The sequence below is a fragment of the Pithys albifrons genome, chromosome 16 (assembly GCF_047495875.1).
Source record: "Pithys albifrons albifrons isolate INPA30051 chromosome 16, PitAlb_v1, whole genome shotgun sequence".
NCBI lineage: Eukaryota > Metazoa > Chordata > Aves > Passeriformes > Thamnophilidae > Pithys > Pithys albifrons.
In genome coordinates, this window is record NC_092473.1 from 14,589,506 (window position 1) to 14,613,440 (window position 23,935).

At 48.9% G+C, this 23,935-nt stretch overlaps 2 protein-coding genes across 2 annotated transcripts; one reads left to right on the forward strand and one right to left on the reverse strand.

Moving 5' to 3' along the window:
• The first annotated feature begins 76 nt into the window (after window positions 1-76).
• On the forward strand, window positions 77-16,135 carry DRC3 (dynein regulatory complex subunit 3). Its single transcript, XM_071571089.1, has 13 exons — window positions 77-150; window positions 803-976; window positions 2,338-2,454; window positions 3,803-3,969; window positions 4,533-4,679; window positions 5,822-5,941; window positions 7,401-7,513; window positions 8,800-8,974; window positions 11,949-12,080; window positions 13,338-13,408; window positions 14,007-14,130; window positions 15,498-15,629; window positions 15,804-16,135. The coding sequence occupies exons 2-13, from the start codon at window positions 820-822 to the stop codon at window positions 15,900-15,902; spliced, it is 1,554 nt and encodes a 517-aa protein (XP_071427190.1). The 5' UTR covers window positions 77-150; window positions 803-819; the 3' UTR covers window positions 15,903-16,135.
• An 818-nt stretch (window positions 16,136-16,953) lies between these two features.
• On the reverse strand, window positions 16,954-23,904 carry ATPAF2 (ATP synthase mitochondrial F1 complex assembly factor 2). The gene is made up of 8 exons (XM_071571043.1): window positions 23,704-23,904; window positions 21,364-21,408; window positions 20,904-21,049; window positions 20,214-20,311; window positions 19,262-19,342; window positions 19,025-19,137; window positions 18,156-18,271; window positions 16,954-17,567 (listed from the first exon to the last, which is right to left on the reverse strand). The coding sequence occupies exons 1-8, from the start codon at window positions 23,840-23,842 to the stop codon at window positions 17,430-17,432; spliced, it is 876 nt and encodes a 291-aa protein (XP_071427144.1). The 5' UTR covers window positions 23,843-23,904; the 3' UTR covers window positions 16,954-17,429.
• Window positions 23,905-23,935: the final 31 nt, after the last annotated feature.

The window sequence follows — 23,935 nt, forward strand, 5'->3', positions numbered from 1 at the left end:
CATTGGTGGCAGAGTGGTCATGTGACCATCCTTAGCAACGCGCCAGGGCTTCCTTAGCAACGGGCGGGGCCGGGAACCGGGAACAAGGAACAGGAAAAAAGGGATAAGGAACGGGGCACGGAGCTGACCCGGAGCCCCGGGAACCTGCGGGTGAGAGGCCTGAGGGACCGGGGGCTGCGCTGCGGTGGATCCCGGGGGGAACCCGCGGCCCCTTCCCACACACCGGGGAGGGGCGGTTGGAACCGGCACTGACTGAAGAGACGAAGGACAAGTGCCCACCCCTGGGGGTGTTGTGTTGCTGTTTCTTTAAAAAGTCGAACGAGGTCAGAACTTTCCAAACTCTGGCATTTATTCTTCCTGTCCTGTGGGAAAAAAAAACACCAAAAAACCAGCCCAACTTCGCTAATTACAGACACGTTGCACAAGCAAGAGCTCGACGATCGCAGTCCTTCACACTGATTCATTCTCTGTGCGCGGTTCTAGAAAGATAAACAGCCTTGTGCCTCCAGGGCAACACTGGGATAATTAAATTATCATGGAGAACTTCTTTGAAAGGGTTGTCAAGCATTGGAACACGTTGCCCAGAGAAGCTGTGGCTGCCCCATCCATGGAAGTGCCCAAGGCCAGGCTGGACAGAGCTTGGAGCAACCTGGGATAGTGGAAGGTGTCCCTGCCCATGGCAGGGAGTGGAACAGGATGGTCTTTAAGGTCCCTTCCAACCCCAACCAGTCTGGGATTCCACAGCTGCTGGAAATAGTTTCAGGGCGGTGATTTAACCTATTTCTCTTTTCTGTCCTTTCAGGCTGACAGCGACTCACAATGAGTCAGTTTTCCAATAACGTTGAGCCAAACGTTATTGGTGATGAAATGGTTCTGAAAGCCATTGAAGAGAAGTGTCCAGAGGACCTTGGAGATCTTGTCAAAGGGGAAAATATTAACTTTAAGGATGTGACAGAACTACAGCTTAGTTTTAAAAGTGAGTATCAGAATATATACATTTTTTTCTTTCCTCTTCTGTTAGAAGGTAATGGAGTAAAACATGAAGTAGATAACTGGCAATTAAACAATCATGATTAGCTTGGATTTATTCTGTCAGAAGTAACATCTAGACTTACATTTTTGTTCTTACCTGCACAAAGTATGAGCAAGCCAGGGTTTTTTTGCTGATGGGTAACTTCAAAGCTGCTTCCCTTCCCACTCTCATTGTCACCGCTATTCTCATTTAACATTTATATTGTGGTGACACCTACAGGCCCCTCGGTGTGTGGACAAATCCAACCCCGGGCAGGCTCTGCCGTGGCTGGTGAGAGCAATTTGGGGGATTATGGTGATTACAGTCTGGTTTGGTGGCATCCTCTGGCCATCCATAGCATTGCCACAGTTTGCCAACCAGTTGTAAACTTGCAATGAAAAAGTAAAAAGGAAGAACATTTGGTTCAGTATTTAAGTATTTGTGGGGAAGGGTTGTAATTTCATGGGCAAAAAATCTACTTTTGGTTATTCACTGTGTGCTCCATGAAAACAATGAGTATGACTTGATTTCCTTAGAAAAGACTCCCTTAGAAAAGACTCCCTGATCCTGCATGATTTGTTTGCAAATACAAAACACAGGCTGTGTGAACATGTTGTGCATGCTTTGGTCTGCCCTCACTCAATGAGGGGAGCAGGAGAGCACTAATGAGGTCTGGGGAGGCACTGCAGGGGAGGGAGGAATGGGAATGGGACTGTTCTGTATTTCCTGTCACTCTGGTCCTGATGTTTTGCTGTAGTGCCCAACAGCCTGCCTTTGTGATTCTGCCTTTTGGAGGAAGCAAAATGCAGGGATATTGATTAGTTCTAAACTGCAGCCTTCACTGAAAGAGTAGACTCCAACTTCCTCTCTCTGTGATGAGAATGCCAGGAGCAAGAGAGTCATTTACAAAAGCAGGAGCTGGGCACTGCTAGACTGCAAATGCAGAGAAGAGCAGAGCTCATCCCAAACGTCCCTCTTGGAGCTGGAAGGGAAAATGAAGGTCAAGGCCTCTTAGCAGTGGATTCATAAAGCCACTGGAGTGCAGGGCCATCGTCAGCATCCCCTGCACGCCTCGTTGGCCTCGCTGATGAGCAGCGGGCACTGGTGCAGGACACTGAGGTTAACTGGGCTGTTTCAGTGAGGTCTCATCCAGCCAGAGCACCTCTGAGCTCTCCAGGGCACTCATCAGATGCTGAAACTCATTTTGGGGGTAACACTGGATGTGTTTTCCTTGTGCAAGACAGCGTGTCTGCTAAACTGAAAGCTGTCTCACATGGAAAGCAATTTTCTTATCTTTTTTTTTTCCTTTCTTCCTGTGGCTTTAGGTATCCTGCAGATTGATAATCTGTGGCAGCTGGAAAATCTGACTAAACTGCAGCTGGACAACAATGTCATTGAGAAAATAGAAGCTCTGGAGAGTCTGGTTCACCTTGTCTGGCTTGGTGAGATACAGGCAGGGGAGGCTGGATCCTTCACAGGTGCAGAGCAATCTGTGATAAACCAGGATGTCACCTTCCTTCTCCAACACAACTGATAGGAGCTTTCCCAGGGAAGGCTGTCAGCTGTCTGTGTGTTTCCTTATTTGACTGTCAAATGTCAAAATGCCTGAGTATCAGAGCTGCAAAACAACCCTTCACATGTTTCAAAACTGGGTTTGGTACATTTGGTGTGGCAGGAACAGGAAACTGAGGTTTCAAGGTTGTTTCCAGGGTTTGTATTGTGTTTGGAGGTGACTTTCAGGAATATTTATGGAAACACCTCTGTGATTTAGAAGCCTGGATTCTGTTCTCAAAGCTACTGCAGGAATTTCCAAACCTACAACCCACCATCTTTACCCCTTTTATCCTTCAGAGCCTGGTGTCATTGTTGTCCCAAGAAGTGCCTATCCTTGTAGCCTCATGTGACTCCTTTCAGCTGCACAGATGCACAGCTCAGAGCATTCTCTGGAATTGCAGCCACGTTGCTGGCTGGAAATCTAAATATATCCTCAGCACAAGGGGCTGCAGCTCGTGAGCACATCGTGAGATGTCTGATGGGTTCTTCAGCCCAGTTGTCTGCACTGTTCTGCTCCACAGATGACTGATGCACTTGTGAATCACCAACTGATCACCACTTGTGGGCAGAGTGTTTTGAAGCACGTTCACACGTTCTGTTTGCCCAGAGGCTGCAGTGGTTCAGCTGCTGCTGCACCAGAGTCTCAGCCACTCAAGTAACCTCATCAGCCATCCCTGGACTCTTGAATTGCTCAGTACTGGCCCACAGCAAATACTGCCCTTAGTCATGGTGGATGTAGGTGTTAGGACAGATGTTCTGGCAGGAGGAGAGGATATTTCAATGGGTGAAATAGCTAAAGTGAGTATGTGCCTTTGCAAACCTCCACTGACATGGAATTGGCATGTGTTGGTCCCATGGGAATGACCACAACAGTGGCATTGGTGTGGCAGGTCAGAGCCTGCAGGGAGTGTCAAATTTGTCACAGAAATCCCCTTCTTAGGGCATTTCATCACCTTTTTTTCTTGTATTTTGGGTTTCCCCACAAGGTTGGAGTCCCTTTCAGGCTGTGTATGTGGACTCTGCACAGAATAACTTCAGCTGTTCCTCTCATTTGCTTGGAAGGAGGACATAGAAATGAAGGATGATTTAATGGCAAATCTTTCCTGTGGGACACTGGCCCTCCCTGAGGAAAATCTGTACATAAACTCCTAAATCCAGAGTCAGGATAAATGCAAGGTCTGAATCAGGCCATTCTTCTAGAAATAATTTACTTTTGATTTCTAAACTCTTCCCCAGACTTGTCCTTCAACAATATTGAAATAATTGAGGGCCTGGATACCCTTGTCAAACTACAAGACCTCAGTCTCTACAGTAACAGAATATCAAAAATTGAGAACATGGATGCATTGCAAGAGCTGCAGATTCTCTCCATAGGGAAGAATAACCTGAGCAGTCTGGAAGATGTGAGTGCTCTCTGCCTTCAAGAATATTCCTTGTCAAAGGATCAGATATTCTAAAACTGACATTTGCCACTCTGTTGAAAACCCTCCTTTAGGAGAGAAAATTCTCCTTAGGGTTTGTAAGGAGTCTGATGCCCACTATGGTTTTGGTCCTCTGTCCCACTGTTGAGTGCTCCCTGTAGCCCTTTCTCTTTTAGACTCCTGGGAGCCCAGTGCTGTCACTGCTGTCAGCTATGGCAAAATTCCTGTTAGCTCCCAAGAAAGTTAGAAAAGGAATAAGTGAAAAAAGGAGGGAGGCTGGGATTTATGTGGGGTTTCTTTGAGGGCCTCTTACCAATCTGAGACCTGTGCTTTGTCTACCCCATCTGCCTTCTCTCTCCAGCCATTCTCAACGTGAATTTAAGTATTTCATTTCCCAAAAGCATTAGAAACTCATAACTGAATGTCATGTGAATTTGGCAGCAGAGCAGAAAACATATTCCAACCTGACTGTAAAAAGAGCAACACATTTCAAGGCTGTGTTTCCCCAGCACTGGGAATTACAGATCTCTCTCCCTTTGCCACAGGTTGTCTATCTCAGGAGATTTAAAAAATTAAGGACACTGAACCTCTCTGGGAACCCTTTCTGTGTTGATGAGCAGTACACACTGTTTGTTGTTGCTCATCTTCCAAACCTGGTGTACTTGGACTTCAAGCTCGTGAGAGACACCATGGTAAGATTTCTGCATTCCCTGCTTGGGAAATCAGGAAACAGCTTCTCACAGAGCCTTTGCTTTGTTGGTGTGCCAGCAATATTCCAGCACTGAGGGCAGGCTCCCTGCAGAAATCAGGCTCACAGAAGCACACAGTGTTTATTCTGCTTCCACATAACAGCTGTGAACCTGTAGGCCAAATTCTATCAAATCTGACAGAGGGGTAGAGGTGTCAGAAGCACGATGTCTTCACACATTTTGTGAAAATCAGCAGCTGTGTGTGGGAGAGGGGCCTGGCTCTTGCTGCCACTGTGAGTGCAAGTCTTCTTAGAGAATCTCAAGGAAATCAGTGTTCAGACATGGATCCAGGGGGAAGGAGGCTTGGTGGTCCTGCTGCTCACAGGGACATTTGTTTCAGTGGCACACTGACAGGCCATCCAGGCAAGCAGGTGCCTGGATGCACTTCCCACTCCAGTTCATCCTCACCAGTATCTGTGGGATTGCTTTTTCATCCCACTGCTCAAAGGAACAAAGGGTTTTTTGTTCAGGTGTTTTTTAGTAACCAAGGAACATGATTAATTGTAAATTTGTTTGGCACAGAGCAGGAGCTGTGCTTGGAAGATACATTGCTCTTAGCACAGGACTGGAAGGGCTTTGCAGGTCATGGAGTGCAGTCCCTGCTCATCAGACACTACGTCAGAGAATTGCATACTTAAATTTGTCAAGCTTCACTTTCAAGCTAATGAGGTTCTTGCCCCTGATACTACCTTGCCATCCACTCCTCCAAAGAGTCTCCTCTTCCCTAAAATATGTATTAACCTTACTGGCTGATCAAATCAGAGCTCAAATTCTAAAAGTCAAAATAGAACATCCTGCTAAAAGAGAAAAAACACCAACTCTAAAGATGAGAAAATGGAGAGAGAAAAGTTTCCTGGGACTGAATCAGCTCAGATGGATTGAATGCAGAACCAGAGTAATATGCCAACAGAAAATGGGATGAGGAATGGATTAGAAACTTCATAAGTAGTTTAATAAAAAGCCCATGAATAGATGGAGGTGCAGATGGCACTCAGGTACACGTTCTAGAAAGATCTGGGCATGTGCCCAGATTTGTTGAGTAATGCTGGATGATCTAATACAAATATTTTATTTGTGTTTCTCAGAGAGAAGCTGCAGTTTCAAAGTATCAAGATCTTATTAAGCCGTTGGAACAAGAGGAGGCTCAAGCCCTTGCTCTCCTGGAGATAAAACAGGCAAAGCAGGAAGAGCTGCAGTACCATGAGGTAGGTTTTGTTTGGCTGGTTGTGTATTGTCTCAGGAGAAAGGAGCACAACACATATTGACTTGTTTTTTACATGCCTGGAGATTTAATGAGAGGTTAATATCGACTCTGCTAAAACTAAGGCTCAGATTAATCTCTGTGGTCTCTGAATCTCATCTTTTGAATGAAAACAGGAACTGCTGTGCAATACACATAATGTGGGAGAACATAATTCTTTGGGCTGAACAGTAGAAGTGCAGATATAGACCCTGCAAAGCTAAATAATAAATCATACCCAAGGAATTTATCAGCCTGATGTGAGATTAAGAAAATTACAGGTCTGAGAGAACTGTTAGACTTTGCATGTGAAGTGATTTTTTTTCTCCTTCACATTAAATTAATGGCTTTCCATTAGTTTTATGGTTAAACTCTTAAGAGTTTTGAGAGATCACTGTAGTCCTGTGGCCAGACTGAAAACAAGACAGGCAGAATGGTGCTTTCAGTTGTGGCCTGGCTCTGTGTTTCATAGAATCACAGAATGGATTGGGTTGGAAAAGACCTCCGAGATCATCAAGTCCAACCCTTGGTCCAACTCCAGTCCCTTTACCAGATCATGGCACTCAGTGCCACGGCCAAGCTCAGTTGAAAAACCTCCAGGGATGGGGAATCCACCCCCTCTCTGGGCAGCCCATTCCAATGCCTGAGCACTCTCTCTGCAAAGAATTTTTTTCTGCTCTCCAACTTCAATTTCCCCTGGCAGAGCTTGAGCCCATCGTGCCCCCTTGTCCTATTGCTGAGTGCCTGGGAGAAGAGACCAACCCCCACCTGGCCAGAACTTCCCTTCAGGTAGTTCTAGACAGTGCTGAGGTCACCTCTGAGCCTCCTCTTCTCCAGGCTGAACACCCCCAGCTCCCTCAGCCTCTGGAAGGTCACACAGGCTGAAGAGCAGAAGTTGGTTTAGTGCCAGGGAGGATGTCTGCCTGTTTCCCCTTCAGCCCTCCACAAAGTCCACTGACACTTTATCTGTAAGGCTTAAAAGCCTTGCAATATGTTTGTATGTGATAATGTCTTATACTGGCAACTGGCACAGGTTTGCCCAGAGAAGCTGTGGCTGCCCCATCCCTGCAAGTGTTCAAGGCCAGGTTGGAGCAACCTGGGATAGTGGAAGGTGTCCCTGCCCATGGCAGGGGTTTGGAACAAGATGAGCTTTAATGTCCCTCCAACCCATTCTATGATTCTATGATATGAGATTAAACAGGGTTTTCTATCCTTAGGCTACAGAGTTGTAGCAGCAAAGCCCCCGGGTTGGGTTTCACTCAAGGTGCTTTCATGGCTTGGTTGGTGTGTCTGCTGTGTTGGTATAACTGTGTCTGCACCCGTGTTCTGCTGTTGGTGAGGTGCTTATAGGAGAGACACATGCTGAGGACTGGCAGCAGGTTGGCATCTTTATTTTACTTATTTTCCTCTGTTTCTGTGCTAAGGCAGCCTTTGTTGAGCACCTGAATGGATCATTCCTGTTTGACAGTCTGTATGCAGAGGATACAGAAGCTGCCAAACTGGCTTCCCTCCCTGGAGTGGGGGATCTGCTGCAGGCATATCCTTCCTGGGTTTGGAATACCTACAGCTAAAAGGTAATGCCTTGAGTTAAGAAAAAGGTGTATCCACAGGGGCTCTTCATCCGTTACTTTTGTCCAGGGCTGAAAGCTACATTGATCTAAGATCTGAGACAGTCTGTGTTCAATTTTGGAATGGTACCAAAAATTACACTGCAAGACTGCGAGACCACTGACAGCTTTAAGGCTTGATATCTTGTGAAATATGAGGGCTCCAAACAAATGGTTTATATTACTGGCAAGCTGGCCAGCCCAGCTTGAAACATCTCATTTGTAAAACCCCTCGTTTCTATTCCCAACAGGTCATGAGATCCCAGCGTTTTAAATTCTCACTGTTGTAATTACCATAGTCCTTTTCCTTCCCTTGAACCAAACACAATTTCGGCAGCCTCCTTTCGTGACCCTTCAAGAATCAAGGCTTTGTGCTTTCTTTAAGTCTGGAATCCACTTAAAGTTTAAAATGAGCTGGAAGATAAATCTCTGTCAGTTGGATTGGGAGAGCGCAGTCGCTAAAATCATGTTGAAATTGAAGTGGTAGGAGATAGGAACAGACTAATCAGGACGATACGAGTCGCGTATCTCACAACCTGCCAGAACTGGCAATGGCAAGTTTCAGGCCAGCACATTTTTCTGATCATTGCTCCTACACGGGGGAGCAGAAAGCAGACACTTCTTTGCCTTTTTTCTTCTCTCATTCAGATTAATAGAGTATTGTCAAGGCCAGTAACTTGACCTTCCTTAAAATTGCATTACACTGTTGGGGAAAAATGCATCATGGTTTAACTACAAGAGACTCCAAAAACAATTCCGTTGCCAAGATAATAGCAGAAGAAAAATTGACGTTATTTTTGTGATGCTACCAAGTCAGTAGTTTATTCTGTGCTCTGGCTGTAGGCTCCAAAGCTGTATTTATTAACTACACAGGCACTGTATTCACACTTGTGAAGACAAATAGGGTTGTACACTTGCTTCTGCTGTTGAAGAGTCAGACAAGTGTATGTATTTCTGTCTCTTCCTCAAGGCTTTTTGCCCCCTCAAGTTGCCAGAGCTTTCTCCATACCCTTAAGGCAGCAAAATCCTGTGAATAAAACGTGGAGGGGTGACCTAGTCTTGCCCCAGACAGAATATTTGGCAGTGTGCTCCCAGCAAGAACCACAGAGTTTACATAAAAGTAGCTTGTAGCTCTTGTTGCTCAGGTTTGCAGAGGTGGAAGGAACATAACATGTTGCTCCATTGAACAAGCAAAACACCTTGACTCTGCTGTCACGTACAGGAAGGAGTTTGTCTTGGTTTGTGGGAACCTGTATAACTATGGACTGAAAGAGTATGAAAAACGAGAAGCTGAAGTCTCTGATTTCTACAGAAAACTTCATGAAATCCTCGTAGCCAGCCAGGAAGAAAGCAAGAAAGTAATGTTAGACTTTGAAAATCGCAAGGAACAGGTAAGGCTAATACTGTCCTTTGTTTGAGACATGATTTCTCTACATCAAATGCAAGCCTTTATTGGGGTAAATTCATTAAAATTAGAAAATTATTCTGGATTGACACTGCTGTAATGGGAATCAGTGTTTGATCCCTGAGGGCAGAATCACAGAGTGGCTGAGGGGGAAGGGACCTCTGGAAGTTACTTGGTCCGATGTCCCTGGTCAAGCAGGACCACCCACACCAGCCTGTCCAGGACTATGTTTGAGTATCTCCAAGGATGGAGGTTCCACATCCTCTCTGGGCACTCACTCAGTGCTCACTCACTGATATTTCCTTCCATGTTTGTTACAGTATAAATTTACACGACAAAAAATTGAGGTTTAGCTAATATAACATCATTAATGAGGTTTTTTAGTGCTTTATGTTGGAAAAAGTTTGGGGGTTGAAATTTCTACCCTTTGGGCAAAGCCCAGCCAGCTAATGCAGCTTTTATCTATACTAGAAATTCAGTGTAGAACAAAATTAACATGTCATAATGTTATCATCTCTAAAGGTAAAGGTCCTTCAAGGCTTTACAGAAAGTGGCTAAACAGAGTGGAGTTTTTTAACTTGGTTTTTGCCATCCTGTAAAGTTACCAATGTTTAAGAAAATGAAAATGCTCAACCTTTCTTTTAGTTTAAACAGTTTTATGAAGTTGATTTAAAATACAGGTTTATCAGATTTAATGCCATTCCCCTTCTCTTTGAGGTCTCCAATAGCTCATCCTTCATTGAAAAATGAGGAAGAAAAGGAAGGAAATTGCAGGGTATTCAGTTTATTTTCAAGTAATTTTCTGCTTCACTTCATTTTGTCAACAACAGCTCAAAGAACTGTAACAAAAAAGAACTTAGATAAAGTTATTGTAATGTGTTTCTAGTCTTTTTAAAGCAGAAACTCTTTTCATTCTGCTCAACTACAGCCACCCATTGTGGCTGCTCAGGGCGTAGCTTCTGGCTGGATCCCTTTCTAACCATGTATAATAGATGGATCATGATTTTGTTTCCACAGGAAAAATAAGGGGGGGGCAAAGCCTGGCAACAGTGTCAGCTGAGAGAGCAAGTCCCTGACAACTGACACCAGCAGAGTCACGAGCTGGAAACCAGGTCACTGTTGTCCCAGTGCCTCGTCACAGCTGACAGCTGCTGAGTCACTCTGCCCCTGGGCCCTTGAACTTTGCTGACTCATGCTGGAAAACTGGCTCCAGCAGCTCTTGCTGGGACGTCACCTGGCAGCACTACCAGAGTCACAGAATCACAGGATGGTTTGGGTTGAAGGGGATCTTAAAGATCATCCAGTTCCAACCCAAAGTTTGACATGTGTGTTTAGTTAATTTGCACTTGAATTCCCGTTATATCTTGCATATAAAACCCCTAAAACCAACAAGAGAAAACAAAAAACTCTACAAAAACAAAGAAACCTCAACAACAAAACCAAAACCAAACCTAAAGAAACATGGTGGAGGACAGATTTTGGCCCTTCATCTTTGAAAGGCTCAGCTGTGGATTGAACTGCAAGGGCATGGAGTGAGAGGAGAAGGGGGAATGGCCTTAAGCTGAAGGAGGGGAGTTTCTGGTTGGATATTAGGAGGAAATCCTTCCCTGTGAGGGTGGGCAGGCCCTGGCACAGGTTTGCCCAGAGAAGCTGTGGCTGCCCCATCCCTGCAAGTGTCCAAGGCCAGGTTGGAGCAACCTGGGGCAGTGGAAGATGTCCCTGCCCATGGCAGGGGGTGGAACAAGAGGGGTCTTCAGGTCCCTCCCAACCCAAACTATTCTGAGATTCTCTGCGCAGGACACAGTGGTCAGCATGACCATTTTCACATAAATTCTAGAGGAGCTGGTGTCAAAACTGAACACAGTGTTTTAACAGCATTTCCCCACTCATTTTGAATTGCTGGAGGAGTTCAAAAGGCACAGAGGCCCCAGCAGGCTGCAGTCTGTGAGCCACTCTTTGGACTGTTTGTCTGCCTGTAATCCTTTCATGTAAACTTGGGCAACCTGTAAAATCACTGCACTCTCTGAAGTTGGTTACGGAGCATTAAAAGCCTTGAACTTTGAAGTTATTGCTCCCAGAGGTGCAGCTTGAATGGTTCTGGAGCCTTTTGAGCCTCCTAACTTGTTTACATTGGAGAAGAAGATACCTTGCTCTCCCCTTCCCCCTTTTTATACTGCAAAATTTGGGTAATTCAGTCCATTTCCACTGGCAGTTGTTTTCATCAGAATTCTTTATTTTAGCCCATTCCATTCTCAGGAGAAGCGAATTAGACATAATAAAACATGTATTTTTTTCTCCCTTTTTAAACAATTGATTGTTAACTTACTTTAAACAGACTTGAAAATTATACATTGCTCAGCACAAGAGGATTTTTTTTGTGATCCAAGAAAACATAAATCTTGCCTGATACAAAACTGACGTCAATATTTAATTCTGAAGGGCAATAAATCCTTGCTGTAAGAGGAAGGCAGGCAATGATAGGTATTCCATATTCAGAATACTAACTCCTGACCCTATGGAAGTCAGTCAAGATTCTCCTTGACATGAAGTGGATCAGGATTTAGGCCTGAATTTCTTTCTCCCAAGTAATTGTTAATCTCCTCTTCATGGCCAGCAATGTCAGGAATTTAATATTATTCTTTTTTTTTTTTTTGCTTGAAATGTGTCAGAAGCAAACCAAAGCTGGAAGCAGAGAAGGGGCAAAGCCTTGTGCTGAGTGGAGGATGAGGAAGCATTTTCCCAGTCCCACTGCACTGCCCCTGGGTCGGGATCATTAGTGCAGTAGCAAACCTCAGCACTGTTGACTACCCAGTATGTAAATGTGGAGACTTCCCTGAATCATCACATTTCATTTCAGCTAATCAGCAGCAGGAACTTTTCTCACATATGTAACAAGTTAATTAGATTGCAATGGAGTGCTGAACACAAACTATAAGTAATTTATGTATCTCTGTGTGTAGAGGCTGGATGAGATTCATCATGCCAGGAGTTATGATACTGCTGAGTCTAAACGAGCAGAGTGCAGGGAGGACATCCTCCAGCTGTCAGATACACTCATGACCTTGGAAACGCTGCTGTCCAACGAGCTGGAGGTGAGGATCGAGGGCACACCTGTGAGGCCTCACAGCCAGAATGCTGGGGGTCACTTCTCTGTTGCTGCATCCATGTTTAGCAGCTCATTCCACAAAGAGGAGGGGCACAGGACTTCACTCAGGCTGAAGTTTTGTCTCCATCTTATTCTTTCTTTACTCAAAGTCAATGTGGGTGAGATCAGGCCCTGCACACCTCACAACAGATTTTTGTTTCTCAGAGCAGAACGCTGGATGTCCTTCACATCTCTCCAAGCTGATTTCCCACACTTTGGAGAAAGGGAGATTGTGCAGTCATTTTATAGGTCTGCACAAGTCACTGCATAGCATGAGGTGTGCATTTGGGATTCTAGACCTGTAATTCTTTGAAGCTGATCTTTGCTATGAATAAGATTACACACATTCCTGCTCAGCTTACTGCATTTGCTTGCATAACAGCTGCCTTTTCCTCCCCAGACTTTTCCTCAAAAACTAGGGCAGGGCTGCTAATGTGTATCTTCATTTAAGGAAAAAAAAACAAGTAACCTGTTCAAAAATGAGCAGGCAGGAGCTGTGGCCTGTGTGCAAGCAGAGGCAGCAGTTTACTTGGGGGAGTATGGATGGCAGAAACGAGCAGCTCAAAATGGATCCCCACTGCATCAGGATTGTGCCTTTTAGCATTTCCTGAGCTGGCCCTCACTGTCTGCAGTCACTGATGGGATCAGCAGCAGCAGCATTTCCCCCTGTGTGTCTTGCTGGATTTGCAGGATTTGGGTATCAAGGCATTTAAGTGCAACACTTCACAGGTTCTCCATCAGCCATTTTTGAGAGGGGAATAGGCAGCAGCAATTTTAATTTCTGAAGACTAAATCAGAAGCTGCAATAAGCCCAGGCATTTGTTATGCTTCTGACAAGAGGCTCTTCACACAGACATGGAGGCTGCAGCTTGGCAGGGGATGGGGAATACAGCCCTCTCCAGGCCTTGCTTGGGTGAGGGTAAGGAGGGATCATTTGGCTTGCCCCAGACACTGGGTAGAGGTATCATTCAGTCACCTTCCCTCCAATAAACTGATTCTGAATTTGTCCCCAAAGGAGGAAAGAAAATCTTGCAGCCCTTTGAAAACACATTAAATACTCGAGGCAGTGTAGTTTCTGACTGTGCTAATAACAGCAGTGAGTCCAAATTACAATAAATTGTAGATTCCACCTAGACTCCCTGACTCCCTGTTATGTTTGTGCAAGTTTTTATTGTGATATTTCCTCTTTTTCCCCTCTGTTAAGGAACTATTACAGGATTTTAAAAAAAGCATTGATGTCATAGCATCAACATTCATGGAAAACGTGAGAGAGATATATCCTTTTCACAGTGTCTTGGTCTGGACCTCCCAGTGATGTCCTTGCACCCCACCTCTAAATCCAGAAATGAGCCACCAGTATAAAAACTTTATTTTTTATTTTTTTAACTCAACAGAAAATATCTCTTCCCACCTTTGAGGAATGGTCATTTAAGGTGCCCAGCCTTTTTCTGTGGACTATGGAGAGCACAAAAAGATCTAAATCTCCTGTGCTGAAAGTCTGTAGGACTTGGGCAGCTCTGCTGGGAATCTTCCTTTCTTCTCCATGCAGGGAAGACAAAACCCTGGAAAGATCTGGCTAGAAATTTGTTGGCCTGGTGCAAATAATTGCATTGCATTCAGAACTTTGGAGGCCTCCTCCAATTTGCCTTGCAAACCTGGGCCCTCTCTCAGTTCTGTGTCATTTTTGCCAGTGAGATGAGACCCAATGTGTGATTAAAAGCTGAATGTGGATATTCTGACACCACAGCAGCTTCTCGGGGCATCCAGGCTTCTTCCTGCAAAAGCCCACTGTGGGCACTCAGTCCTAGTTACAGGAAGTTTTAATCCCCACAGGTGAGTGGTGTGATCTTTTTTTTCTTAACATCTTCTGTACGATGGGTCAGTGCCGGGACCTGGAGAACCATCACCATGAAAACCTGATGAAGATTGTCATCGACACATTGGAGAAATCAGCCAAGGGGGAGCTTGAGGAGAATTTGCCAGATGATGTTCAAAAGGTGAGGGCACCAAAAAAAGTTTGTCTCTGATAGAGAGTCAGCAAAAAAAAGGCCACAACCTCTCCTCTGAAGGGACAGGATTTCCAGGAGGCTCCATGCTGCCAGAGCCATCCCTGAACCAGAGCATAACCTCCTTCCTAGAGGCTCCAGCCCCTTGGCTGAACTGTGGTGCCTCAGGACATCTCCACTGACTAGGACAGGGGATAACTGCGCTGCAGGTTTCCCGGGGTGCTGCCAGAGCTGGTGGCAGCAGCTCAGGAGAGATGATGAGGAAGTCTCTCTCCTGCCTCCAGCACAACTCAGTGCTCTGGCTGATTGCCAGGCACTCAGGGAGCATCTTTGCTGCATTCACTCGCAGCTGGTTTTGTTCAGACTCTCCCTGCTCCCACAGCAGAATCCCAACACTGCTCTGAATTTATTGCACCAGGGCTCTGTTTGCCTCAGTGATCTCAAAAACCCCTTCTGGAGCTCCCCAGCCCACGAGCTGACCTGGGGGCAGGATATGACATTTCAAATGGAGCCTCCCACCAACCCCCAACTCTTGCAGTGAGATCAAAGATCCCAGGAGCCTTTCCAAAAGCACCAAGACTGTTGCAGTGCTCGTGCTGCCCTTTTAGCCTTCACTGTTCCTTCATTTAGAGTCTAAATTACTTGAGTTTCCATTAGCTGTGGTTTTGCTCTGTCCAGATTATCCCAGCCCTCTGTAACTCCGGGCAATCAAGAGCTGACAGACACAAACCAGACCCCTGAGCCCCCAGGGGAGCTCCCTGCTTTATGGGCCGTGCAGATGGCTGCAGATCCGCTCTGCTGCCATGCACCCATTTTGCCTCAATGCCATCCATTTCCAGGGAGAAGCAATCTCCACTTGTCCAACAGCTGCACTTGGCTGCAGGAGGAGAGTCATTACGGGTTAGTGAAGCCACCCTCTATTTAGAGCCATGGGCAAAGTCACTGCTTCCATTAGAAGCTGGGACTCTCCAAAAATGAAGATTTACAGCCAGTGCCACCAGTGCAGGAGATCCTTCCAAGTGTGATTTTCCATTTCCAGGCACGCTGGTGCATATGCAGCTGTGCTTCAACACCAGCTGCACAGCAGCCCTGCCTGCACAGAGCTCCTTGCTCCAGCACATGAAGCCAAGGGTGCTGCCTCAGTTTCCCCACCTGCACTAGGGATAAAGCTCCACTACACCATAGTGAGGCCAAGGGTAAAACAGTGGATCCATCCCACTGACTAGGGACACCCCAGTTTGAGACAGAGGGTGGATTTCTCCCCCAGAGCATTGCAGTTGCTGTTCTGCTCCTTCCCAGCTCTGCTGCTTTCATTGTGTGCCCACCCCCTCCTCTCATCCGGTCACGTTACCTCCCAGCTCCTCATGGACAAAAACACCACTGTCAATGCCATCAACGTGTCCCACAGCATCCGCCTGCGCAAGATTGATAAGCGGGAGAGCGACATGCTCTGCAACACCTACCACTGGCACAGCTCCGTGACAGAGAAGGTAAGAGACCCTCGTGCTCAGGGGGACGGGGCACAGACAGGTCTGGCCCAAGTGGCAGGGACACTGTGAGGAGAGATGCTCCCGGACCTTTGCTGGAGCTCTCTGTGCTCCCGGGAACCCGGGAAGGGACCCTGACACACCTGCAGATTCTCTGCTTGGTTTCAATGTGTCCAGGCTTTCCAAACTGAGATCGACAGAAACCGCACCTGTACCAAAAAAATCATTTCCTACATCAACACTCTCCAGAAGGAGCTGGATAACACAAAGATCTAGGAGCTGATGGGATAGGGCTGGGGAGCCACCTCAGCTGGGAGCACACAGGACAGCCCCCAGCAGGAACAGCTGCCTCTATGTCTGAGCTGCCTGGAACATTACAGACCAAAAGCATTTTTCTTCCATTCCACCATAAACTGCAAATAAAAGCTACTTCTTTACTCTGGAATAACATCTGAAGCTCTTGTCTCTTCCATCTTGTTGGCACAAAGCCCGTGCAGACAGCTCAGACCTGGTCACAAGGGGTTATGGATCAGCTGTGAGCTGATTGAACCAAATCATCATAGCATATCACGCCTGAAAGCTTCGGTACCTGCAAGCACAGTGGCAGGAACCTGTGAGCCGCAGGCACGAGGCAGCAGCTCGGGAGAGGAGCGCTCTCCATCAAACCACCCCCGAGATAACAGCAGGTTTCCAGCTCAGCAAGCACAAGGCTGGCGGGGGCTCCGCATGCCTGGGAGCCTCATCTTCCCACCGCCTCTCGCAAGCGGCTTTTCTGCAGCGTGAGCAGAGCAGCCCCCAGCCAGCAGGAAGGGAAATCAATGGTTCCACGGGAGCTCACGCACCGCCGCTCACGACAGCCAAGCGAGGAGTCATTAATTCCCCTCCTTGCTCGGTGACAGCCGCTGCCACGCTCGCTTCTGGACAGCTGAGGAGCGGTGCTGGCCGGGGTGGCGCTGCTCCAGGCAGGCAGCACGGAGAAGGTGGGAAGGTTAAACGAGAGGGTGGCTGCCTACGCTCGCCAGGGAGGGAGTGGGTCTCACAGAAAACCCTGTGGGTGGTGGTGCCTGTCAAACATGGATTTATTTCATCCTGCTCCGTGCTTCTGAAAAATGTTGGAGCCCAGGTTGCCCTCTTCTTGCTCCAAGACTGCAGAGTTGTTTCCTTGCTACCTCCTCAGCTGCATGGAGAGGCTGGCACGGTAGTGAAGTGTGTGCTCCACTCCATGATTTTAAACCCCTGGAGCCATCCCAACACCTGCCCAGAGCTGGGCAGCTCAGGACCCACCCCATGGCTGGGGGATTAAAACAAAGAAACACACAGCTTTTGGTACCTCGCAGGGGCGAGCCTTTAATGGAACACAGAGACCCTGGTGTTACAGGCAGGCACGCCAAGGGATGAACAACAGATGCAGTGGAGTCTGTTTTCAGATTTCCATAACAAGTGTGTGTCAGGAGCTGGCAGCTATGAAGACATGTGGCATATGCTGGGTATGTCTGTGCCGTGCCCTGCCCAGGAAGCTGTTTCTTCCACAGGAGCTCCTCAGATGAGTTACAGACACCAGGAATGGATGGAGCTGCTGTCCTGGGGATGCAGAGGGAGCTCACCTTGACCTTTCCTCCTTGTGGGCTCAAACTGCTGGTGCTGCACTGCAGCAGGCAGTCCGAGCAAGGAATCGCCCACAAAGTCACAGCACATGAGGCTGATCCCAGGAAAAACAGGATGGCAGGAGGGGGGCTGCCATCCACTGGGTCAGGCCAGCAATGCCCAGGTGTGCATTTTCCCCTTGTGCCCAGCCCAGCTGCCTCAGTCCTGCAACAGCTTGTGTTTTACAGTGGAGCTCTCTGAGCAGAGGTGAACAAAGAGAGTCCCAGCTGCCGTGCGAGCACGGAGCTCACACAGGTCGTAGTCGTGGGCCCACTCCACGTTCCCCCAGCGCCGAATCTGAAGGAGAGGAGGAACATGGATTTTACTCAGAGCTGCTCAGCAACTCTCAGCCTTCCTTCTCTCACGTGTCAAGCACAAGTAACCCCCCAGAACCATTTACTGACTGCTGGGGTAGGGACATCTCCAGATGAGGACCTGCTTCATCTGGGGTCTGAGGTAAAGCCCCTTAAAAGGATGATGAAAAGATTCCCAACTTCAGCCACTTTTGCGGCAGGGAAAGCTTCACACCAGGCTGACTTCCAGCAAGCTTGGTAGCTTGATGTCTACCAAGGCCTCCAGGCTGGATAACCTACAGCAAGAGAAGCCAGCCACAACTTTGCACTTCAGATTAGAGAGGGAGAAAAGCAGCCATCTGGGCTGTGTGAAAAGAAACTGGCAGCCCTGGGAGCACTCTGGGCTGTTGTGCCCGTGGTGTTGCTCTGCAGCAGCACGCTCCAAACGCTCTCAGACGCGGAGACTGGTGGAGTGGAACGTCTCCTGCTACAGCAGGCGCTTCCCTTGGCAGTTATTTGTGGTGGGGGATGCATTTGTCATGCTGAGATTATTGCTATTTGAATTATAGGGCTGTTTTGTAACATAATTTACCTGGTATTCTTCCTCCAGGCGAGACAGAAGCACAGCTTTCTCTACTGTAATGTGCCTGTCAATCAGGCCCATGGACAGGATCAGTGATTTCAGCTGGGTGATTACAAATTCTATACCTGGAAGGGAATAACCCAAAACAAATAAGATTCATGGCTGTTTTCTGCAGCTTTACAGCAGCATCTTGACACACTCTGAAGAGGCAGGGAGGGGGTGATATCCCCTCAGCGAGGGCAGTGATGCTCCCACCTGCAGCTGGACACTCAGATCTGTGGTTAACAGCAGGCACAGAGCACTGTGCTGGCCCTGTCACCGCAGTGACAAAGGCCATGACCTGGACACCATTTCCTTGTAGTCTGCCACAACCCTTCCTTCTGCAAAGGCAAGAGATATCTATCCAGGCCTGAGCATTCTGTGTCTTTCTGTGCCTGCTGCTCATTCAGGTCTTGAGCAGAGCAAACATAATTTCTTTATCTTTAAGGTGTCATTCAGCAGGTGCAGGCAAGAACAACTGGGTTATAAAGATGAAAAAGTGAGGACAGTGCACAGTGTGTGCACTTTAGAGTACTAAGCCCCATTTCTTTTTCTGGTAACAAAGCTGGGGATTAAATCATTAGAAGGTTTGGCATTAAAGAAGTTATTTGTGCTAAGGGAGCAAACAGCACAGTAAGACCCTGAACGCCAGTGGCACTGAGGAGAGTCCCTACCCATGACAAATCCAGCTCAGGGCCTGGTCTGCAGATTTAAAAGATACACCTCAACACTCTAAGCAGGAGAAGAAAAACAGTACAGACACTTCCTGCCCCGTGGAGAGGAACCACCTCCTCACTGGCCCAGCCTGAGCCGACAGCTCCCGGCCCAGCCTCGCTCACCTTGCAGGGCCCACATGTTGTAGGATGCCAGATGGCTGATGAAGGTCTCCTTGGTGCTGGCTGGGATGTTTGGCCCCAGGATGCTGGTCGAGGAGCCAATTGTCACATTGTACCTGGAGTGATCACCCAAACCCTTAGAAAAGCCCAGGAGCTGTGGCTCTGGCAGCCACAAGCACCAGAGCTCCTGGGCTGAGCAGGGCAGGCCATAATCAGACACAAACACCTTTGAGCTCTTACCTTTTCTCAGCCCACGCAACCACAGGATCCCACTCATTCTTTTGCAGCTCTGCCAAGGCTGGAGGGTCCTCCACACGATAGCTGGACAAAACCACACTGGACGGTCACTCCCATGCTGGGACACACCTCTGGGAAGGACACTGACCCCACCAGGACACAGCAAGAGGAACCAGGGCCTGCTGTCCACCCAGGCAGCAATGACTGGGAACAATCCCTCCCTGCCTCCTCCCTAAATTCAGAGCTTTTTGTTGTTCTAGGAAGGACAATTCTATCTTACTACAAAACAGAGCAGTGAACTGGCCAACTGAAAATCACAGGCAGCCCAAAGCCACGAAATGCAGTGAGGTTTAACAGTTAGAGGAGGGGACAAATCCCACTGGAACTCTGTGGGGGCTGCTCCTGCCTCTCCCTGCCCACCAGCTCAGCTCAGCGTTCCCTGCTCCCAGTCTTACCAAAGCCATGAGGGAAGGCCATGGCCTTGTTTCCCTCTCCCCTCAGGAGCTGCCAATGGAGGCTGGGACTGTGAGACAGAAGCTTGGGCATGAACAGGCTTGATCCTGCAGCCCATGAGGACTTTAATGAACGAAGGGCACTTTGCTACTGGTACCAGTAGTCTGAGGTGCCTGTATTGGCACAGGAGCATGAGGGACAGACTGACAGATCCCCCCAAGCCTTTCAAAGATGTTTCCTTTACTCTCAGATCTTCACTTCCTGCTGTTCCCAACCTTGCCCAGCATGGAGGTGTCTGTAATGGAGTTCAACAGAGGACCAGACTCCCATTTTCCCCCTTCAGGTGCACAGATCCCACCAGGTCTGCAGACATGGGGCTGGTCTAAACTAATTCAAACCCCTGAGCCAAAACCAGCACGGATCACAGCCCTGCCATGATCAGGTTACAGTAGACATTTTTCCCTCACTTTTCCCAACCATCTTCCCAGAATCCATCTCATACCAGAGGGTGTCTGTCTCCAGGAACTTCACGGCCGCCCGGATCAGCTGCGTTTTGTTTCGCTGAGTGGGATTGTCCAGGGCTGTGTTGCACAGAGTGGTCTGGGGATAAAGGCAGTTGAACCTGCTGTTATTCAAGGCTTGGAGAGGCAGCAGCTTCCACAGTACAATGCCAAGAAAAGCCCAGGAATTTGTGGTGGGCAGAGAACCAAGGGATGCAGCTAAAGGGGGTACAGGGCCAGAATGCGGTTTGTGTAATAGGAATCTCCTCAAATGTTTCAGAAGCCCTGGGAGCAGCCTATTAAGCAGCAGGGCAGAGGGCTCATGGACTGCTCTAGAGCTCATTGTTTCCTCCTGCCCCTTCCTGTTCCCAGTAACACTGTCCAGCCCCTTCTCAACTCCCCACAGTGACAGAGTCCCCCTACACAAGCGCCCAAGTATCTCATCACCCTCACAGCTGCAAGGTCCTGACCTCTTGTCCCTGTTTTCATGGGCATTAGGACAGAACCACCAAATCTTTTACACTGGAAAAGAAGTCCAAGATCATCGAGTCCCACCTTTGACCACCTCATCAACTAGACCAGAGCACTGAGTGCCACGTCCAGTCATTGGGAACAGGACAAGCTGCTCCCTCCACACTCTGCATTTGGAGACCATTTGGAGGTCTCAGCATCCCACCCTGTGCTGTGCTCACCAGGTGCATTGTGTAGAACTTGATGGTGTCTTTCTGGGAATCCCACTCCGTTGCCACTGCAATGGCCAAGGCCTCGCTGGGGACAGTGAAGAGCTTGGCCTGAGGCGTTTTCAGCTTTCGGTGGTCCAGGTTTATTTCAAAGCCTCCTGGGGAATCAGAGTATAAGTCCTGGGGAATCAAAGAGGAGCAGGCACTAAGGAACAACAGACAACCCCACAGTGGGTGCAGATTCAGAGCTGGAGCTGAGGGAACAAGGGACCAGGAATGCTCAAGTTTCCCACCATCACTGGGAGCTGTTTCCCACCATGCAGCTTTGCCATAGATGAAGAAGGGGCAGAGCAGCTGGTGACAAACATCCCCCTCACACAGCCTGGGCTGTGGGAGCCACTTTATGTGGTGTGGGGTGATGACAGCCCTCGCATGGACCAGCCCCTCTGTCCCGTCCTGTGCCCCTCCTCACCTTCTCCTTGTGAGATGCTCACGTTCTGGTAGAACCTCTTCCTCTCTGGAGATAGAAATAGAGTCAATCAGGAGAGCTGGAAGAGACCTCTGAGATCATCAAGTCCAACCCTTGATCCAACCCCACTGTGATTAGCAGATCGTGGCACTCAGTGCCACATCCAGTCTCACCTTAAAAGCCTCCAGGGATGGTGAATCCACCCCCGCTCTGGACAGCCCATTCCAATGCCTGAGCACTCTCTCTGCAAAGAATTTTTCTGATAACCAACATAAACCTGCCCTGGCAGAGCTAGAGCCCGTGCCCCCTTGTCCTATTGCTGAGTGCCTGGGAGAAGAGACCAACCCCCACCTGGCCAGAACTTCCCTTCAGGCAGTTCCAGACAGTGCTGAGGTCACCTCTGAGCCTCCTCTTCTCCAGGCTGAACACCCCCAGCTCCCTCAGCCTCTCCCCACAGCACTTGTGCTCCAGTCCCTTCTCCAGCCTCGTTGCTCTTCTCAGTTGGGTTGGAAGAGACCTCTGAGATCATCAACCCTTGATCCAACCCCACTGTGATCACCAGCCCAGGGCACTCAGTTGGATTCTCTGTCCCTGGAGGTGTTTCAGAGGACACTCAGTGCCACCTCCAGTCCCTTCTCCAGCCTCGTTGCTCTTCTCTGGCCCCGCTCCAGCCCCTCAATCTCTTTCCTGAACTGAGGGGCCCAGAACTGAACACAACACTCAAGGTGTGACCTCCCCAAGGCAGAGTCCAGGGGAAGGGTCACTGCCCTGGGCCTGCTGGCCACGCTATTTCTGATACAGGCCAGGATTCCATTGGCCTTCTTGACCACCTGGACACACTGTTGGCTCATGTTCAGCCTCTTGTCAATCCAAACTCCCAGGTCTCTTTCCATCTGGCTGCTCTCCAGCCACTCTTTGCCCAGCCTGGAGCGCTGCAGGGGTTGTTGTGGCCAAAGTGCAGGACCCAGGACTTGGCCTTGTTGAACTTCATCCCATTGGAATCAGCCCATCTCTCCAGCCTATCCAGGTCCCTCTGCAGAGCCCTCCTGCCTTCCAGCAGGTCGACACTCCCTCCCAACTTGGTATCGCCTGCAAATTTGCTAATTCCCTGGGTCCTGTCCCTGATCCCCACAGAGCAAAGCTCAGTGCCTGCCCCTCCTCAGGAAGTTGTCTCCCTTCAGTCTCCTCCAGCTGAACACTCCAAGTGCCCTCAGTGTCCTTACATGCTGCCCCTCCAGGCCCTTCCCATCTTTGTTGCCCTCCTTTGCGTGCTCTCTAACAGCTCAATATCTTTCTTACATTGCTTGTTCTGTCTCAGAGTGACAAGAAACACAGCAGAGCTGGGTTAGAGGCAGGGCAGGGCACATCAATCCCTCTTTATCATCCTGCTGATGCCAACCCCACCCCATGCCAGCCCCAGCACTCCCCCCAGTGCATCTCACTTATTCCCTGCTTTGACCTGCCTTGCTGGAGGAACCACAGCTGGGGCAGGACGCTGCTCCCTCCAGCCCAAACATCCCTTTCCAGCTTGGGAATACACTCCCTGCAAGGTGAGCCTGAGGGAACTGCAGGCCTTGTTTTAGGCACAGCCTCCTTTCCTACCAGCACTGCTGCACACACTCCCAACACCTGAGAGCAGCATTACACGTATTCCAAACGCTCACATCCCTCCAACAAGGTGGGAAGAATCTATGAGCCATTCCCTTGACAATGACAACCAGGTTGTAAATCCCAAACCCATAAATCTGTCTCGTGAAGGGCACACAAACAGGTCAGGCTGCAGGTCTGTTATTCCAGGCTAAAAAAAGGATTTGCTCAGGCTCAGCGACCTGAGAGCTTTGGGGCCTTGGAAAACACCACAGGCACAGCTCTAAAAACAGATTAAAGTGTGTGCACCCCAGAGGAGTCCCGAGGCACGTCAGTGGGCTCCCAAAACCCTGCTGTGAGTCTCTGTGACTCTGCAGCTTCACCTCAGAGAGAACGAGACTAATCTCACTGCCCTCAAACCCACACGATTCCACCAAACCCTGCGAAGGGGACACACAACCCAGAACGTGCCTGAACCCCCAAAATCCCTAGAAAACAACAAAACGCAAAGACAGGAGTGACAAACTGGTGTACGGAGGGCTCGGCCCTGCTGCCAGCGATCCCCCCCCGGCTTCGAACAAACACAGCCAGGAAAGAGGACGGTGTGTGAGCACCGGCACCGGGGCCGTTCTCCTCCAGCCTACAGGGCTCCGAGCCCAGCCCTGCCCCAGCCTGCAGGATGGGGATCCCCAGGAAAACCCCAAGGAAGTGTCCCCCTCCCCAAGGGCGGCTGGAGCCGTCCCGACGCTCCCTCACCTCCCGGCGGGGCATAGGCCCGGCGGCCGCATGGCCCCGCCAGGCCACTCCCGGCAGCGGCAGGAGGCGACTGGTGGAGCCAGGTGGGCAGGGAGCGCACCCACAGCAGCCGGTGACAGCCACGACATCCGCGCCACATCGCGACAGCCACCACAACCCCAACCGCGCTCAGCGCCGCTCCCTGGGCGCCGCCATCTTGCCGGCGGCCGCAGCCAATCAACACCAAAAACTA